This window comes from Brachycentrus maculatus, unplaced genomic scaffold (genome assembly GCF_059751285.1).
Source record: "Brachycentrus maculatus isolate JH-2025_06_01 unplaced genomic scaffold, ASM5975128v1 h1tg001032l, whole genome shotgun sequence".
In the NCBI taxonomy this organism is placed as follows: Eukaryota; Metazoa; Arthropoda; class Insecta; order Trichoptera; family Brachycentridae; genus Brachycentrus; species Brachycentrus maculatus.
In genome coordinates, this window is record NW_028281744.1 from 158,992 (window position 1) to 175,060 (window position 16,069).

Below are 16,069 nucleotides of genomic sequence, written 5' to 3' on the forward strand. Positions count from 1 at the left end.
TTATTTTTACACACGGGAAAATGCTTGAAAAAGTCATTATTTTCTTATGTAGCTTATAATTTGACTAATTAGGTTTACATTTTTGACATTTTAACATAGATGAAAAATAATATAGATGTCTATGTATTTACAGGACTCACGACCGTCGTAAGCATTAACTATGTGGATCATATTGATAAATTATTTTGAGAAATAAAAAGACTTTGTTTTTTGATCCACTCACATTTTTATTAACTAATTAGTTTCGGCAACAAACTGTCGCCCTCTTCAGGGTTTGATTTATGACTTCAGGGTTTGATTTTTAGTCATAAATTAAACCCTGAAGAGGGCAACAGGTTGTTGCCGAAACTAGTTGGTTAATAAATATGTGAGTGGATCAAAAAACAAAGTCTCTTTATTTCTCAAAATAATATATGAATATGATCCACAAAGTTAATGTTTTCAATATTCAAAACATCATATGTATGTACTATGTTAAGAGTTATCAATATATCCAGGAGTTTCAAAAAGTATGAGTATGTAAAAGTAATTCGGAGTTCGGATCTTGCAAACGAGTATATCCAAATGAAAAGGTGTCAGCTAAATAAAAGCTTTCTCGATTCAACAATGATGGCTCTTGTGAACTAATGTGTACAAGTACATTCTCATATGTACATTCTAATGATATTTGTAGTAAATCCAAAAATTTGAGAAGTATGGTTGCCAATCATGGGTAGAATGTTTAACCAAGCTTATGACGTTGTGAGTCCTGTAAATACACAGACTTCCATATTATTTTTCATCTATGTATGTTAAAATGAAAAAAAATAGATTAAATTTTAATTTATTAACTACATAGGAGTATTTCACTTTGTCACTTTTTGGTACAACCTATCTATTTTTAATTTCGTTTTGCTTTATAAATACCACTATTTTTTACTTTGCATGTGTGTAAATATTTTTCCTTTTACTTTATTTCTACTTGGAAAATATATTTTACAAGTTACGCTATGGCTCTCCAATAAATAGACTAAAACACATTGCATACAGTGTTATTTATTACACTTTCTGTTATTAAAAATACAAGTAGGAGGTATGCGAATAGTGTGCAGACTAATGCTTTAAGAGAATTTTCGCCATTTTCAAACATTATGCCCTAAGTGTATTAGTATCGAATAAACATAATACATATTATATATTTCGGAGTTTATCCACCAAAAAACACCAAGTTAACCAAGCATTTTTTGTTAAATTTTGGTTCTTCTTAAATTTTATTGCTAATAACCTTGATTGTCATATATATTTGTGAAAAAAACTACAAAAAGCCTACATGGAATAAGATGAGTTTCATACCAGCAACTATTCCTTAAAAGCCTTTAATAGCGCATCTGAAACTCAACAAACGAAACCATTAACGCCACAGCTGGATGGAAAATACAAAGAAATACCTTAACTTCTGTCTTCTACTGCTTTTATCTTTTTCTTCACATACCACTCCTATCGGAGGTTTGTAACTATCTTCTTAAACTCCACACGATCCTGGGCAAGCCTGATAAGGATTACTGCCTCTTGTGTTCCACATTTATCTTCTTAATTTTTCATATATATTGATATGTGTATCTCCCTTTTATGGAGGATGAATGTAGGAGTGGTTCCAACAGGATGGAATCAAGGCTTTTATGGCACGAATTTCTATTAATTTTCTGCGGGAACACTTTCCCGAACGACTCGTCTATCCTAAGAGCGATATTCACAGGCCAGCGCGATCGCCAGATTTAGCTGTGACTATTTTACCTTGAATCATTGGTTTACATGCATCGTCCAAAGAACCTCGGACACCTCAAGGGTAATATTCGTACTGCTATTGCAGACTTAAGTACAGGTATACTGGAAAATATCAAAATTTGACTATCTCAGCGTATTGACGATGACGATAGTAACCTTCAAGTTGTCGTTTTTAAAAAGCAATGAAATAAAAGCTTAAACGTGCTTAATAAATAAATTAATCCAAACTGATAATAATTTTTGCGTTATGATTTTTTTTAAATAAGTAAGTGACCACGCCCCACCCTATACATGAATATTCCTTTTATCTGATTGAACCGAGATAAGGAACTTGATTTTTAATTGCGTAACTTCAGGTAAAATTAACATAAATTTTAAAAATTATCATTGAGCAGGATAACAGGAACTATCTCAGAATTTTCTTATACTCTGGAACGCTACTTTATTCAGTAATTGAGACGAGGTATCAATAACAGGAAAACAGGCGCTGTGGGCGGTGTTTGAAATATAATAGGGGAGGGCACGTAGCCGTTCCCGAAGTAATGGGGCGCAAGGCCGGGCCGTGGGGCATGCCGGTGTAGCGAGTGTACCGTCCCCAGCGAATTACCCAAATTGAAAATGAACACTTGAAGGAATTACCGACATGTTACGGGAGAACTTTGCTCTAATAAATAAGGCGGAAATAAAGATCGTAATTGAGAGCGGACGTAAGGAACTGTTCGTACATGTTTAATTGTATACTAGGTGTAGACTATATCCCAAAGTCAACGAGTATTATGACGCCATATAAATTTGAACAATATGATATTACCACAAAAAGATTTCTGATTCTTTTAATATTTCAAGTTTCGTACACACTAATTACAAGCAATATTATAATTTATATTTGAAGCACTTAATTTGTGATCTTCAATTTTATAATTAAAATGTAACATTGTTTTAAAATCACAATAAATATTTTGTTATAACTTAATTATAATACAACATTTACAGTGATTTTAAAACAAAGTTACGTTTTAACGTTTTTTTCAAAAGTAATTAACAATCACGCCCCTTCTCCGCGGGAATAGGCAGATAGAATACAACCCCAAACTCCTGACCTGACAACTTTCATGTATTAGAAAAACTTGATCATGCCAAGTTTTCCTCGGTCTTCCACTGTTTCTATTACCTACATTCGCTTCATTTTTTTTTTCATTATTTTTTCTTCGTTCATTCGATTCACATGCTCATACCATCTCCATTCACAGCTTTCTTAATTTTTTAGTCTTTAAGAAGAGTGTCCGTCGATGGTTGCTTCTCGTTGGAAGGGACAAGGTAGAGGGTGAATGAATTAAAGTCCAGGTGTAATTATTTTATTGTAAAACCTTTATACTGTAAGTTATTATTGTATCTATTGTGTTTAATGTATATAATGTAATAATTAAAAAAAAAACAATAAAAATTAAAAATTGTATCAACATATAAGTATTTCATCTCAACACAGGCCATGCCCAAAGAGCCGTAATACATATAGTAAAAAAAAGTATGTGTCAATGAAATAAATAAAATAAAAAAAAATAATAATTAACATTTTGAGTGTGTCCAAATACTTGTTCATAAAATCTGGATTATCTCCAATTACAGGAGTTATTTTCATATTATTTTTTGACATCTCACCAATAGATGTCTCTAGTGAAGTTCTAGTGATTCGAGAACAAGGTTTCTAAATTGGTTCATATATATAGAACTTCCAAGAATTTGAGTAGTGTGGTTGTCAATAATGGTTAGAATTGGTGAATGTTACACGTGTGTAAAGTGATCACTTAAACCAGCCCACGACGGTCGTCAGCCCCGTAAATGCCCAGACTTCCATATTCTTCTTCATCTTTGATGAGATTTCAAAAAATAATATGAAAATAACTCCTGTAATTGGAGATAATTCAGATTTTGTGAACAAGTATTTGGACACACTCAAAATGTTGTAAATAAATTATCTGGTCAAATTATAAGCTTAATAATAAAAATGAAAATGGTATTTTCTGGCGTTTCTCATGTGTGTGATTATAATCCAGGATTCGGATCTCACATACTAATATAAGAGTTTCTGCTTAATAAAAATCTTCTTTACATCTCACCAATAGATGAGTGAAGTTCTAGTGAAGTTCTAGTGATTCAAGAACAAGGTTTCTAAATTGGTTCATATATATAGAACTTCCAAGAATTAGAATTGGTGAATGTTACACGTGTGTAAAGTGATCACTTAAACCAGCCCATGACGGTCGTCAGCCCCGTAAATGCCCAGACTTCCATATTCTTCTTCATCTTTGATGAGATGTTAATAAATAATATAAAAATAATTAAAATGATAATTGTATATAAGTACATATATGATAATAAGAATAATTCTCCAATGTTAAGTTGACTCACAATGAGATATCATTCAATATCTAGTCGTAACAAATATCGCATCATTTTCAATAGCTTTCAATCAGTTCCTTTTACGTGCTTTGAATAATCAAACAAAATTATAGCACTTTACCGTAGCACATATCGCTCACTCCTTTCAAGAATGTCATAAATCAAAAATCGTCAATTTTCAGTTGTGAATGTTTTCGGAGTACCCAGAAAATGTACTATATCCCAGCAAACGTGACATATTTTTAACTTAATATTTACCCGCTACAGGGCAGAAAGTGTTGTTTTTGAAGAAAAGGTATTGTTTAATTATTTTTTTAAATATACTAAATATTTTTCAAATGGAGAAAAAACCTTCAGGTTTTACCTAAGAAGATCTGTTGCACAGTTAAAAGTTCAATAAGTGGCTTGTTATTTATTTTTAATACGTTGTATTATATTTTTAAACTTTAAAAACGTTCTCCTGAAAAATCAAGTTTTTTGATTTATGACGTTCTTGAAAGGAGTGAGCGATATATTTCATTTTTGCTGTAAGCATTGCTTTACAATCATTATGAAATTAAACGTATTCAAAATGTCTACTTTCTGTTTTATTACTATACTGAACCACAAAAAGGCTGAAAACGGCTAGTTAAAAAATAAAATCAATGATTTTTCCATTAGTCAATGTTCCCTAGTGAATGAAATGCATGAAATGAATAAATAGGCTGATTAAAGGATTAAATCAACTATAATCTAACTATGAGTATTTCAATGTTTTAGAATTAGTACATAAACCCTGATGATGAAAAGGTTCTTGTCGAAACCGGTTGGATAAAGTGTACCAATAAAAAGTGGTTAAAACAAAGTTGTTTTATTTTATAAAGTTTATAAAATGTGCCACAAAGTATCTGCGAAAAACATTCAAGAAATGATTTAAGGAGATTTAAATTCTAAAAAATTACTCAAATACACCAGGTATTATGGATTCACATGGATAAGTACACATTTTATGGGTACTTATCCATCTGTTTGGACCTCAGTTGAATAAATTTCAATGTTTTAACTTTTGTTTACTACCCCCGGGCATTGAAGCAGTGATATTATGTTGCAGTTTGAATTGTGCAATACTGGTTGAGGTTTCACGGACTGATTTACTTTCCGCAGAAATGGGATTTATCTTTTTGTTCGTTGCCAGTACTGTTCTGTGTTATGTAATGTAGCGTGGTGAAAATATTCGATTTCCACACTAATTTGGTGTGTCGGATATCCAATTAACTAACTAAATAAATAAACACCTATCGTTTTTCGTTTTTCGAGTACCCAATGTACTATAACTATCGATTGAATTATTTTTTGACATCTCAACAAAGATGAAAAACAATATGGAAGTGTGGGATTTTTTTTAGAAAAAAAAACAAACACAATTTTAAACATATTTAAAAACATTTTTTGAACCATATTCTTCTTTGTCTATGTGGAGAAATGTCAAAATGCATAAATAACTCCTAGGTGGAGATAATCCAGTATTGTCAACAAGATTATCTGTATATTTGGACACATTCAAATTGTTGTTTATATTATATTTAGTGAAATAAGTAATTATTGCAATTATATTTCAATACAAGCTCTACTAGGCCAGGAATGTATTTATATGTCTCAGTCAGGTTAAATGGAAAACTAATAAATTAGAAAGCACACATTTCTTATATGTATGGTATAAATTTCATTTTGCAGTATTAAAAATATTAAAAATCTATGTATAAAAAACATTACAATTGAAAACATCTTTCAAGAAACACGCTGTCGACTATAAGAAATGTTTAGTTTTTATACTTCTGTTCCTACTAATGTTACCAAATGCATTATATTATATTTTTTATGCAAATTAAAACATCTGGTATATTTTACTCTATGAAATAGACATTACCAGTAGGTTTCATTTTGTTTTGAAATTTCAATCAATGAAAACAACATTGGAAATAAAGTGCTCCTGAACATATTGTATAAAGTGTATTTTATTACACCTCCTGCTATAGGTACAAGTAGGAGGTACGCAAATGGCATGCAGACTAATGCTTTTAGAGAATCTCCACGATATCCATATATTGTACCCTTAGTGTACTGTTATCGAATAAACACACTACACATGTGTTTAGGAATTTATTCTGCAAAACACAGCAAGTCAAAAAACCATTTTAACGGAAACATGGGTGCTTCTTCAATTTTATTACATATTTATTATCTTGATTATCATATATCTTGGAAAAATTATAAAAAGCCTACATGGAATAAGTTATGAGTTGTATACCGGCAACTAGTCCTTTAAAGCCTTTAACAGCGTATTCGAAACTCGATGTGAATCCAGTAGACGAAATCATAAAAACCCCGCTTGAATTATGTTTTCTACTGTTTTTTTTAATTTCATTTCTTTTAATACCACCCAATACTTTCATCCCAAACAAACTTATAAAATTGGGAGTTTTATTTTACTCATGTATATTTTCTGATTATATTTATTGATAAACTCATTATCTTACAGTTTAAATATAAAAATAAATTGAAGAGAAATATTTGTGTTTTTATTTTTCACAAAAATACTTTAATTTGATAATATATAAGTGAGCCTAAGCGGCTTAAATATGCATTGAATTGTGGTAGAGTGGGTTCGAACCGAGAAACTCTGACTCAACTCTAACCACGGGACCACAGCCCAACACATAAATGAAATACGTATATAAAATGTAATTTTTTGTTACATCTCATACTCGTTATAAGCTAAGATAATTGAATTTACATACATATAACTCGCTGAATATTCCTCTATAAATTATTATAGTAACATATTTGATAAACCTCTATCACTCAATAAACTCGGTATGTAAGGAATTGATAGATATTAATGAATACTTAAGTGTTGGCTTTATACATGGAATGTTTAATAATTAAATTGATCCTGTATAAGCGATTACGAAGATGTCTAAATGTCAAACGATATTAATATTTAATGTCTAAAATTATAACATTCCTCTATCACGACTGTATAATTTTACTCATCCCACACTAATATTAAACCTTCCGATATCAGGACTATATTATCAGAAATCATGTATTTTTAAAAACGTTATTTGTAAGTTTATATGCATGTGCTATTTTAAGACTAAGTGTGTGTAAGTTAAAAAATTGAAGTCGAAAATCTGGCTAAAATAAGCCCGAACTAAATTACACGTATTCGACTTCAAATAATATGTATATAAATAATAATAATAATATGTATGTAAGCAATGTTTACAGTGTATTGTCGACTCAAGCCATCTGGGCTTACTTCACTAGAAACACGTTGTAATTTAACCTTCAAGCAAATATTATCAAATTATTTTTTGACATCTCATCAAAGATGAAGAAGAATATGGAAGTTTGGGCATTTACGGGGCTTACGACCGTCAAAGGCTGGTTTAAGTGATCACTTTACACACGTGTAACATTCACCAATTCTACCCATTATTGACAACCACACTACTCAAATTCTTGGAAGTTCTATATATATGAACCAATTTAGAAACTTTGTTCTTGAATCACTAGAACTTCACTAGAGACATCTATTGGTGAGATGTACAGAAGCTTTTTTACTAAGCAGAAACTCTTATATTAGTATGTGAGATCCGAATCCTGGATTATAATCAGACACATGAGAAACGACAGAAAATACCATTTTCATTTTTATTATTAAGCTTATAATTTGACCAGATAATTTATTTACAACATTTTGAGTGTGTCCAAATACTTGTTCACAAAATCTGGATTATCTCCCCAATTACAGGAGTTTTTTCATATTATTTTTTGACATCTCATCAAAGATGAAGAAGAATATGGAATATGAAGAATATGCCCAAACTTCCATATTCTTCTTCATCTTTGATGAGATGTCAAAAAATAATATGAAAATAACTCCTGTAATTGGGGAGATAATCCAGATTTTGTGAACAAGTATTTGGACACACTCAAAATGTTGTAAATATTATGAATTTCAAAAATCCGTTTTGACGTGTTTCATGTTTGCGTAGATATACAATGAAGTTTTTTTATGATGATTAAAAAAATATATATCTCATGTGTACAATGTCACCTTGATTCATCTTGGCTTGTTTTACTATACATATTAAAAATATTCTTCTTCGACCATATCAAAAATACATTTTCATGTACTCGTATTTCATATGTATGTAGGAACACAATCAAGTTTATTTTTCTATGATGGTTGCAAATATTTTTTATTAATATTTAATAATGTTAAATGTTTATAATATTAATGTTTAATATCATAATGTTTAAAATGGACATGTAAGCTTCATCTCATTTTTCTAGCCTTTCTTTTTAGATAAGATTGTAATTTACCTTCAAGCAAATATTGTCTATCTAAAAATACTTTTATGTGTATATGTATGCAATAATACAATAAAATTCTTTTACATATCTATGATTGTTAAATTGTATTCATTTTACTCTCTCTTTAAAGTCATTCCGACAGAAACACCAGATGACGTTCAATAGACACTTAGTTGTTAAAATATGTTTGAATGCTGTTTATTTCATTATTTAGTAGTAATTAACAAAAATGACGCCATACAAATTATCCAAATTTTTCAAATTATTACGCAAATTTAAGAAGAAAAAAAAATATTGAAATAAATAAATAAACATTATGATTTAGTATAAAAAACACATATTTTCTTTGTTTCAGTTACCACATTTCAAGGAGAGATTCTCAAATTGTCAAAAATTACCAGATCAGAAATGGGGGCTTATTTGTGTATCGCAAGCAATGGTGTCCCGCCCTCAGTTAGCAAGAGGATACGCGTCAATGTTCACTGTAAGTTCATAAATTATCAATAAAATTAAGAGTTATAATAAATTATCTCCCAATGGCGATAAATTTCATTTTCGTATTTGTATGAAATAATTGCGGGTGTTCGGTTTACATATCAAAATTCTATTGTTTTTTCGAAACCGCTTCTACGCAATGTGTTTATATGGATTGGATAACAGTTTTTCTTTGGAATATCAAAGTAACTCATAAACCGATGTAGCATAATTTTGTCACTTAATAATAAAGCTTGATCACGTTTGGTTTTAAAATGAAACAATTCGAGATAAACCGGAACGTGATAGTCGAAGTTAATCTGTACAATATGTTGACCTATTCCTTACGCTAAGAACTTAGTATGTTAGCGTATTGGACTTCAAACTGTCAAATGTCGGATACATATAATCTGAACTAACTAACTAACTAACCATCATGCCGCTTCCCCGCAGGGGTAGGCAGAGAGAATAGAGCGCCACACCACTCCGTCCTTGCAAACATTCTTCGCCTCTTCCACGTTCATGCATCTCCTCATACATACCCGCCGATTGTTACGACTCCTAACCTGACCACTTTCAAGTATTTGGCATACCTGATCGTGCCATGTTTTACTCGGTCTTCCTTTGCTTCTTTTTCCGCTAACATTCGCCTCATAAATTGGTTTTACCGTTCTTTCCTCACTCATTCGTTCTACATGTCCAAACCATCTCAACACACCTTTCTTAATTTTATCGATAATGCTTATCTCAGCTTTGCATTCCTTCCTTATTTCACTATTCGTACATCTATCATACATCGTTTTGTCGCACATTCTTCTGAGAGATCGCATTTCGACTGCATTCAGTCTACTTTCATTTACCACATATAAATTGTATTTTCATTAAAGAATATTTTTTTTTTTAGTTTTCTTATATATTTTAATGTGGTTCTCCTTTTGATTAACAGTTCACCCAGTGATCCAGGTTCCCAATCAACTAGTGGGAGCCCCCCTCGGGACTGACGTCACTCTGGAGTGCTACGTGGAGTCGTCACCTAAGTCGATCAATTATTGGGTGAAAGACAGTACAGGTAATTACCAAAAAACCTTGGTTTTTTAATTAGTAATTATGGATATATTATATTTTCTCCCTTATGTTATTATTTTTGAGATTTTTTTTGAACTTATAGATGGATACATTTTAATCTTATTTCTGGCTTTAAAATTTAATAAGATTGTATGCAATATATCAATGGCTGTTTTAAAATCAATAGGTTTATATTGCGAATATTTTTTTCCTACGAAACTGAAAATGTTAACATTAACTTATTTCGAAACAATAACTTTCTAATGAGAATAATATTTAAAAATGGGTGTCTTGTGATAATGTAAAATAGTGAAAATCGAATATTAATTTTTAAAACAACTTAAACTTAATTTCATCGACTTGTATGTAATTCGATATTATATGTACTTACATTATTAGTTTATTCGATTACTCTTAGCATCCTCTTTCAACATTGACAACAAAGCTTCAAACTTACAAAGGCAAAAATAATATGACTTCCATTACTAAACTAAGAAAGTAAATAAAGTGGAATAATTTTAAATTCGTGAAACGTAGGGTTGATCATAAATAATAGCCAAAGTTACGTTATATTTACGTACACGAAATAATTATTTACCCGAAGCCACGTACCACTATTACAATAATAGAATTACCGCAGTAGCCAGGTGCACATAATTTACAGAAAATTCAATTAACACTTGCAATAACAAAGCACTTTGTGTATTCTGGTATAAATTATGGCACAGAGTAATTATTCCAAGACATCAGTAGCGAGCTTGCGGTAGCGGGGTGTAAGTGAAACTAGGCAAATATTGCTTAATGCATGTAAACGATACGCACCCTTTGGTGTAACCCGTTTCAGAAAATATTGACGCGGTCAATATTTGTATTGTAAAATGGTTTAACCACATTTAACGACAAAATTGGCAAATGTTTCCCTGACTTCCCTTCGCACTTATGTACATATATATGAATCTTTTCCTTATTCTGAGTTTATTAGTTAGTTAGAAAGAATTTGTGATATACGTTAAACTTTTACTCATACGGATTTCTTGATTTAGAAAAACTTGACTGCAAGCAGTATTATGTTGCTGCAAGACTTATTTCAATATTCAATAGAATAACTTCTCAAACTGCACAATTATGCATTTCCAAAAGGATGGAATACGAACTCCATTCACTTATGTGAAAATCAATGGATATATGTACGTCTTCAATGCTTAATGCATATTTCTAAGAAAATAAGCAAATTCACGGTATTACTTGTTTATGTTGCAAAAAATATGGAACAATGGCAAAATAAAGGAAAAGGTAAATGATCAAGAGTTAATGCTGTGAAAATTGTAACATAATTTTAATTCTTATTTTTTTAAAACCTTTTTTTTGTGTATATAGGTTAAAATAGATAAAAAAATGTATGTAAAAAGAACTCCACTGACAAGACAAACAAGGTGGCTTGGTGGGTCTCTGCAAAAAATATAAATACGTTCATAATTGTTCTTTAAATAAATGTTTACAATTTATGTAAATAAATAAAATATTTTTTTGTAGAATTACATGATGAAAGAAAAGAATAAAACAATTGCGTGAAACAGATTTTGAGTTTAATAATGTGTAAACAAGATTAATTTCTAGAACATTTGTGATTGTACTGTAACAAATGTTATACTTTTGTATTATAAAGAAAATGTACGATATATTTATATGAAAATATTTCTTCACTCAACAGGTGAGCTGATAATCCCGTCGGAAAAATACGAAATGGAGGTACACCAAAAGAGTATGTTCGAAGCCAGAATGTCAATGTCTGTTAAGAAAATTGGACTAGATGACGTAGGCAGCTATACTTGTGTTGCCAAGAATTCCCTCGGTGATGTTGAGAGCAAAATAAGGCTGTATGGTAAGATTTTCATGAACTAAATTTATTATTATTATTGTTCATTTTATGTTTTTTTTTTCGAAATAAACAATGGTATTAAAAATAATAAAATTCGGTGAAGCATTATAAAATTTATTTTATTTCAAATAAACATATAAAGTTCAAAACATTTTTGAATGCTATTTTATACGTTGAAGATATTATTTTTTACCTTCCGTAACGCAGTAATGAGAAATATGTATTTTTTTAAATATTTTTTTATAATGGATATATTTAAAGTAGGTACCATTCATGTTAATCTAATTATAGTGTAAACCAAACCAGATACGATCAAATGTGTCAACAAAAAAAAAACAGTTTGAAAACATACTTTTATTGCTTGGTTTCATCTTGGTTTCATTATCGAAATGCCATATCAATGTTTCGTATGTAATTTGCCAATAAGAATCAAATTGGTTAAAATAAATAAGCTTTCCTGAAATGTCTATCAAGTATTCTGTAAAAATTATTAATGAATAATTCTTTCGCTTCATACTTTTGTGCCTCGTTTATTTTGACCTTCATATATCATTTGATTTCAGATAATATTGCCAAAACCTATTCAGGGTCGAAAATATTTCTTTAGCAATTATTTTATATGCTAAAAAAGGTGTTTCTCCTTTGAAAAGATATGACGGTTTGGTTTCTTTTACAATTTATTTATTTCTTTGCTTATAAAAATATAAAAATATAATATTTTTTAACACATATTTATGGTAAATAAAACACTGTGTTTTTTGCAATTTAAAATATTAAAATTTTTTTTTTTTTTTTTTAAATTAATGTTCAACAAACTGTGAAATATTAATAAAAGACACATAATTTACTGTAAAATTCTGAAAATTTTCATTTTTTTCTCCTTTTTTCATTTCAGAAATTCCTGGTCCCAACAGGATTCGTTCTCCAGAAACCGGATCTTCCGGAAGGCGTACCGAAGAAGATGAGTATACAGATGAAGATCAGGATGAGGGGGAGAGTCAGGAGAAGTCTGATGAAGGAGACCTGAAGAACAGAGTGTCCGAAAGGCCCAATAAGTGGGCGGGAGGAAACCAAGGAAACTCGGTCGTAGGACCGAGAGAGCATCATTCGAAAGGCAAGGACGATACACAGGTCCTGTTGACTGCGTCGGGAAGGGGCGAAGCCTCCAGATCAGGGAGTTCATCGATCACGAATATTTACATCTGCCTCGAAAAAACTTTCGTTATCTTAATTGTTTTGAAAACGTTACTTAGATACTAGATTTTTAAATGAAATGTGCTTATATTAATATATTAATATATTAAAACGTTACAATTTTTAAAAATAGCAATATTTACATGTACATACTCGTATAGTATACTTTCGGTGGGTTTAGATTACGCTCACTTATGCCTAAAGTAGTGATTTTCCTGAAAACTCTGATTCATAAAACTACATATGTAATGGCTTTTTATATTTATATGATTTCAATTTTAAAAAATATTGTTTTTAACTATCTATCTTTAATACTTCAGTTTTGACTTCGATTTTTATAATTTTTTTTTCTTTAATCCTATTCTACCCAAATGATATTGGATCGAGGCGATGTAAAATTGATCGAAAATTACATAAAGTTTAGACGATCCTGAAAAACATGCATTTACAAATTCATTCCCTAACCACATACTAAACATTATTCGTTGATTTTTTTATGTGTGAAATTAATTGTTGTTTTCTCCCCTTTTTTGAAATTTTGTGTTCAGGACTTAAGCATTCATCATAACGAAATTCAGTTTATGGTATAACACCGTTTTTTTTTAATTAGAACATTTTTTAAATGAATAAATAATTACGTGTAATACTCCTATTATTATTATTTAAACTTTTAAAATATAAAATAAAAATACTTATTGTTGTCTTTGTTTATGAGTATGTATATATGTTATAAAAACATTGAAATGTAAAAATAACTAAGCGTTAATGTAGGTTCTAATATCATGTTTGAAATACATAAATTTAAAAAGAACGATAAATTTTCTTGTTGAATTTTCAAAATCCTTATTTTTACAGAAAAGTTAAGAAAAATATTATTTGAGGGTATTTTATAACAAATTTACCAAGTATATGAATCTTTTAAAGAGGTGTATAAAAATGTTGATACTTACCACTACCCTCAGAGTATTATTTTTGTAGATCGAATAGTGCTTGGTTATAAATTTCAATTTTATAAAAACGAAATTCCATCTTTCAATTCGTGGTAAAATAAAATAGAGTAAGGCCAAATATAAAATAATTTATAACTGATGATTTCACCAACTGAGATTACTTACTTAATAATTTTAATGCTTTAAACAAAATTATCGTATTGTAGTTTGTAAAGGGTTTTAAACAAACAGATCATACTTAATCTTGCATTCTGGTCTCGATAACTTTTTTGGGCATATTTTTATTAAATTAATGAAATAAATTAAATTAAAGTTTTCGATTGGTGAAAACAACTTATTTATAGATGTAAAGGGCTAAGAAATAAATCTGTGATTAATTTACACAGGTAATGTTTATTTATTTATTTTTTAATTCATTCCAATTAATTTTAAAATGTATTGCATTATTTAAAAACGAATGCAAAATAAAACATGTTTTGTAAAACATGTATAACAATAAATCAATTATTGATTTCATATTTATTTTTTTTTTAATATTTTAAAATTCAAAATAAATATTTATTTTCCTTTCATTAGTATACCGTTAAAGAAATAGAAAAATAAATACAAATAGAGAAAACATGTTTCATATTCCTGATTGGCCAATATTTTTATATAATCAAATATTTTCCCCATTGAATAAAAAATATTAATATACTTATTACATTTTTTTTATGAAAGTATTTATTCAAACTCCAAGGGTGAAATACTAATGACAATACACGTTTGAAAATATAAATCGCTACGAAAATCTATACCAAAATTTATTATGAACATAACATATTTTATATGAGGCCCATTTATATTTACAAAAATTATAGTATATTCCGAAAAAATATCCATGTAACTTGTATAGAAATGCATTCTTGATCATAAATACTACTTATTCTCTTGAACGATACTTAATTCGTAATATATAATATATAATAAAATTATATGTTTTAGTATAAATAAAATGTTGTTTATCTATAAAAATGTGTGCTTCTTAATAATATTTTAATTCTCATTAAAACAAAAATTATGTAAATAAATTCAAGGAAAAAATAGTTTAATAAATTGATTACTCTATTTAAGAAAATTGTAACAATATTATCAAAATTATGCTTTTATTTTATTATTTAATAATTCTTGATAATCTACATGTAAACATTTTGAACATTTTTGAACTTTGAACTTTTAAAATTTTCACTTCTTTGAATGATTTAGAATTCTTCGACAGGATAATTTTAATTCTCAAATAGGACTTAAGTGCTGAAAGAAAACCATTTGATGTTCTGTTTTATTTGAACGTTTTTTTCATAAGTTTTATAAGAAATACATTTATTTAGAATGCCAATATCCGCTGTAAAAATTAATAGTGTTATTTCATCAATGTAATATAATACATGTAAGAATATTTTTTGTGTAAATGTAATATTATATTCAAATAAAACCGCTTAAGTGTGTGGAATTTTATTTTTTCTTAGTTTCCTACGTTTAATTAATTTTTTCTAACGTGCAAAAAATTAATTGTCGCATTCACCCATCCATTGATAGCAATTGTGATAACATTTCACGCTCGTTAAAATAAAAGATAAAAATAAAAATAAAAAGTTAAGATAAACATATAACATTAAAATACGTTCATTATAAATAAGTTCAAAAATGCCTAGGGATTAATTTATGGTAATGAGGCTATAAATCTGATCCCACGTTAGAAGATAAAGTTAGTAGCAACTCAAAAACGTTACTTTGTATCAAAGGTTAGTGATGTTTACAATTAATATTTGGTATAGACTAGTAGATAACCGTTGACTCTTGCGGAAAATTACATATATGCTGGGTTTTATTACATTCATGACAATAATTAACCGCGGAGTATAATAACATTTTGAAATAATTTTAAAAAATAAATCAATTGAAGCTTTTGGGACAAAAACAATGCGTGTTGGAAAATTCGTTT

The 16,069-nt window shown here is 29.1% G+C and overlaps 1 protein-coding gene across 2 annotated transcripts in view; it reads left to right on the top strand.

Annotated features, from left to right (window-relative positions):
- LOC148299636 (lachesin-like) overlaps positions 1-15,621 on the top strand; it is a 141,066-nt gene extending 125,445 nt beyond the window's left edge. For both annotated transcript variants that reach the window (XM_088275860.1, XM_088275861.1), the window contains exons 6-9: positions 8,882-9,010; positions 9,947-10,069; positions 11,777-11,947; positions 12,840-15,621. In XM_088275860.1, coding sequence (XP_088131986.1) covers positions 8,882-9,010; positions 9,947-10,069; positions 11,777-11,947; positions 12,840-13,204 — 788 coding nt within the window. In that variant the 3' untranslated portion in view covers positions 13,205-15,621. The remainder of the gene's footprint in view (positions 1-8,881; positions 9,011-9,946; positions 10,070-11,776; positions 11,948-12,839) is intronic.
- Positions 15,622-16,069: the final 448 nt, after the last annotated feature.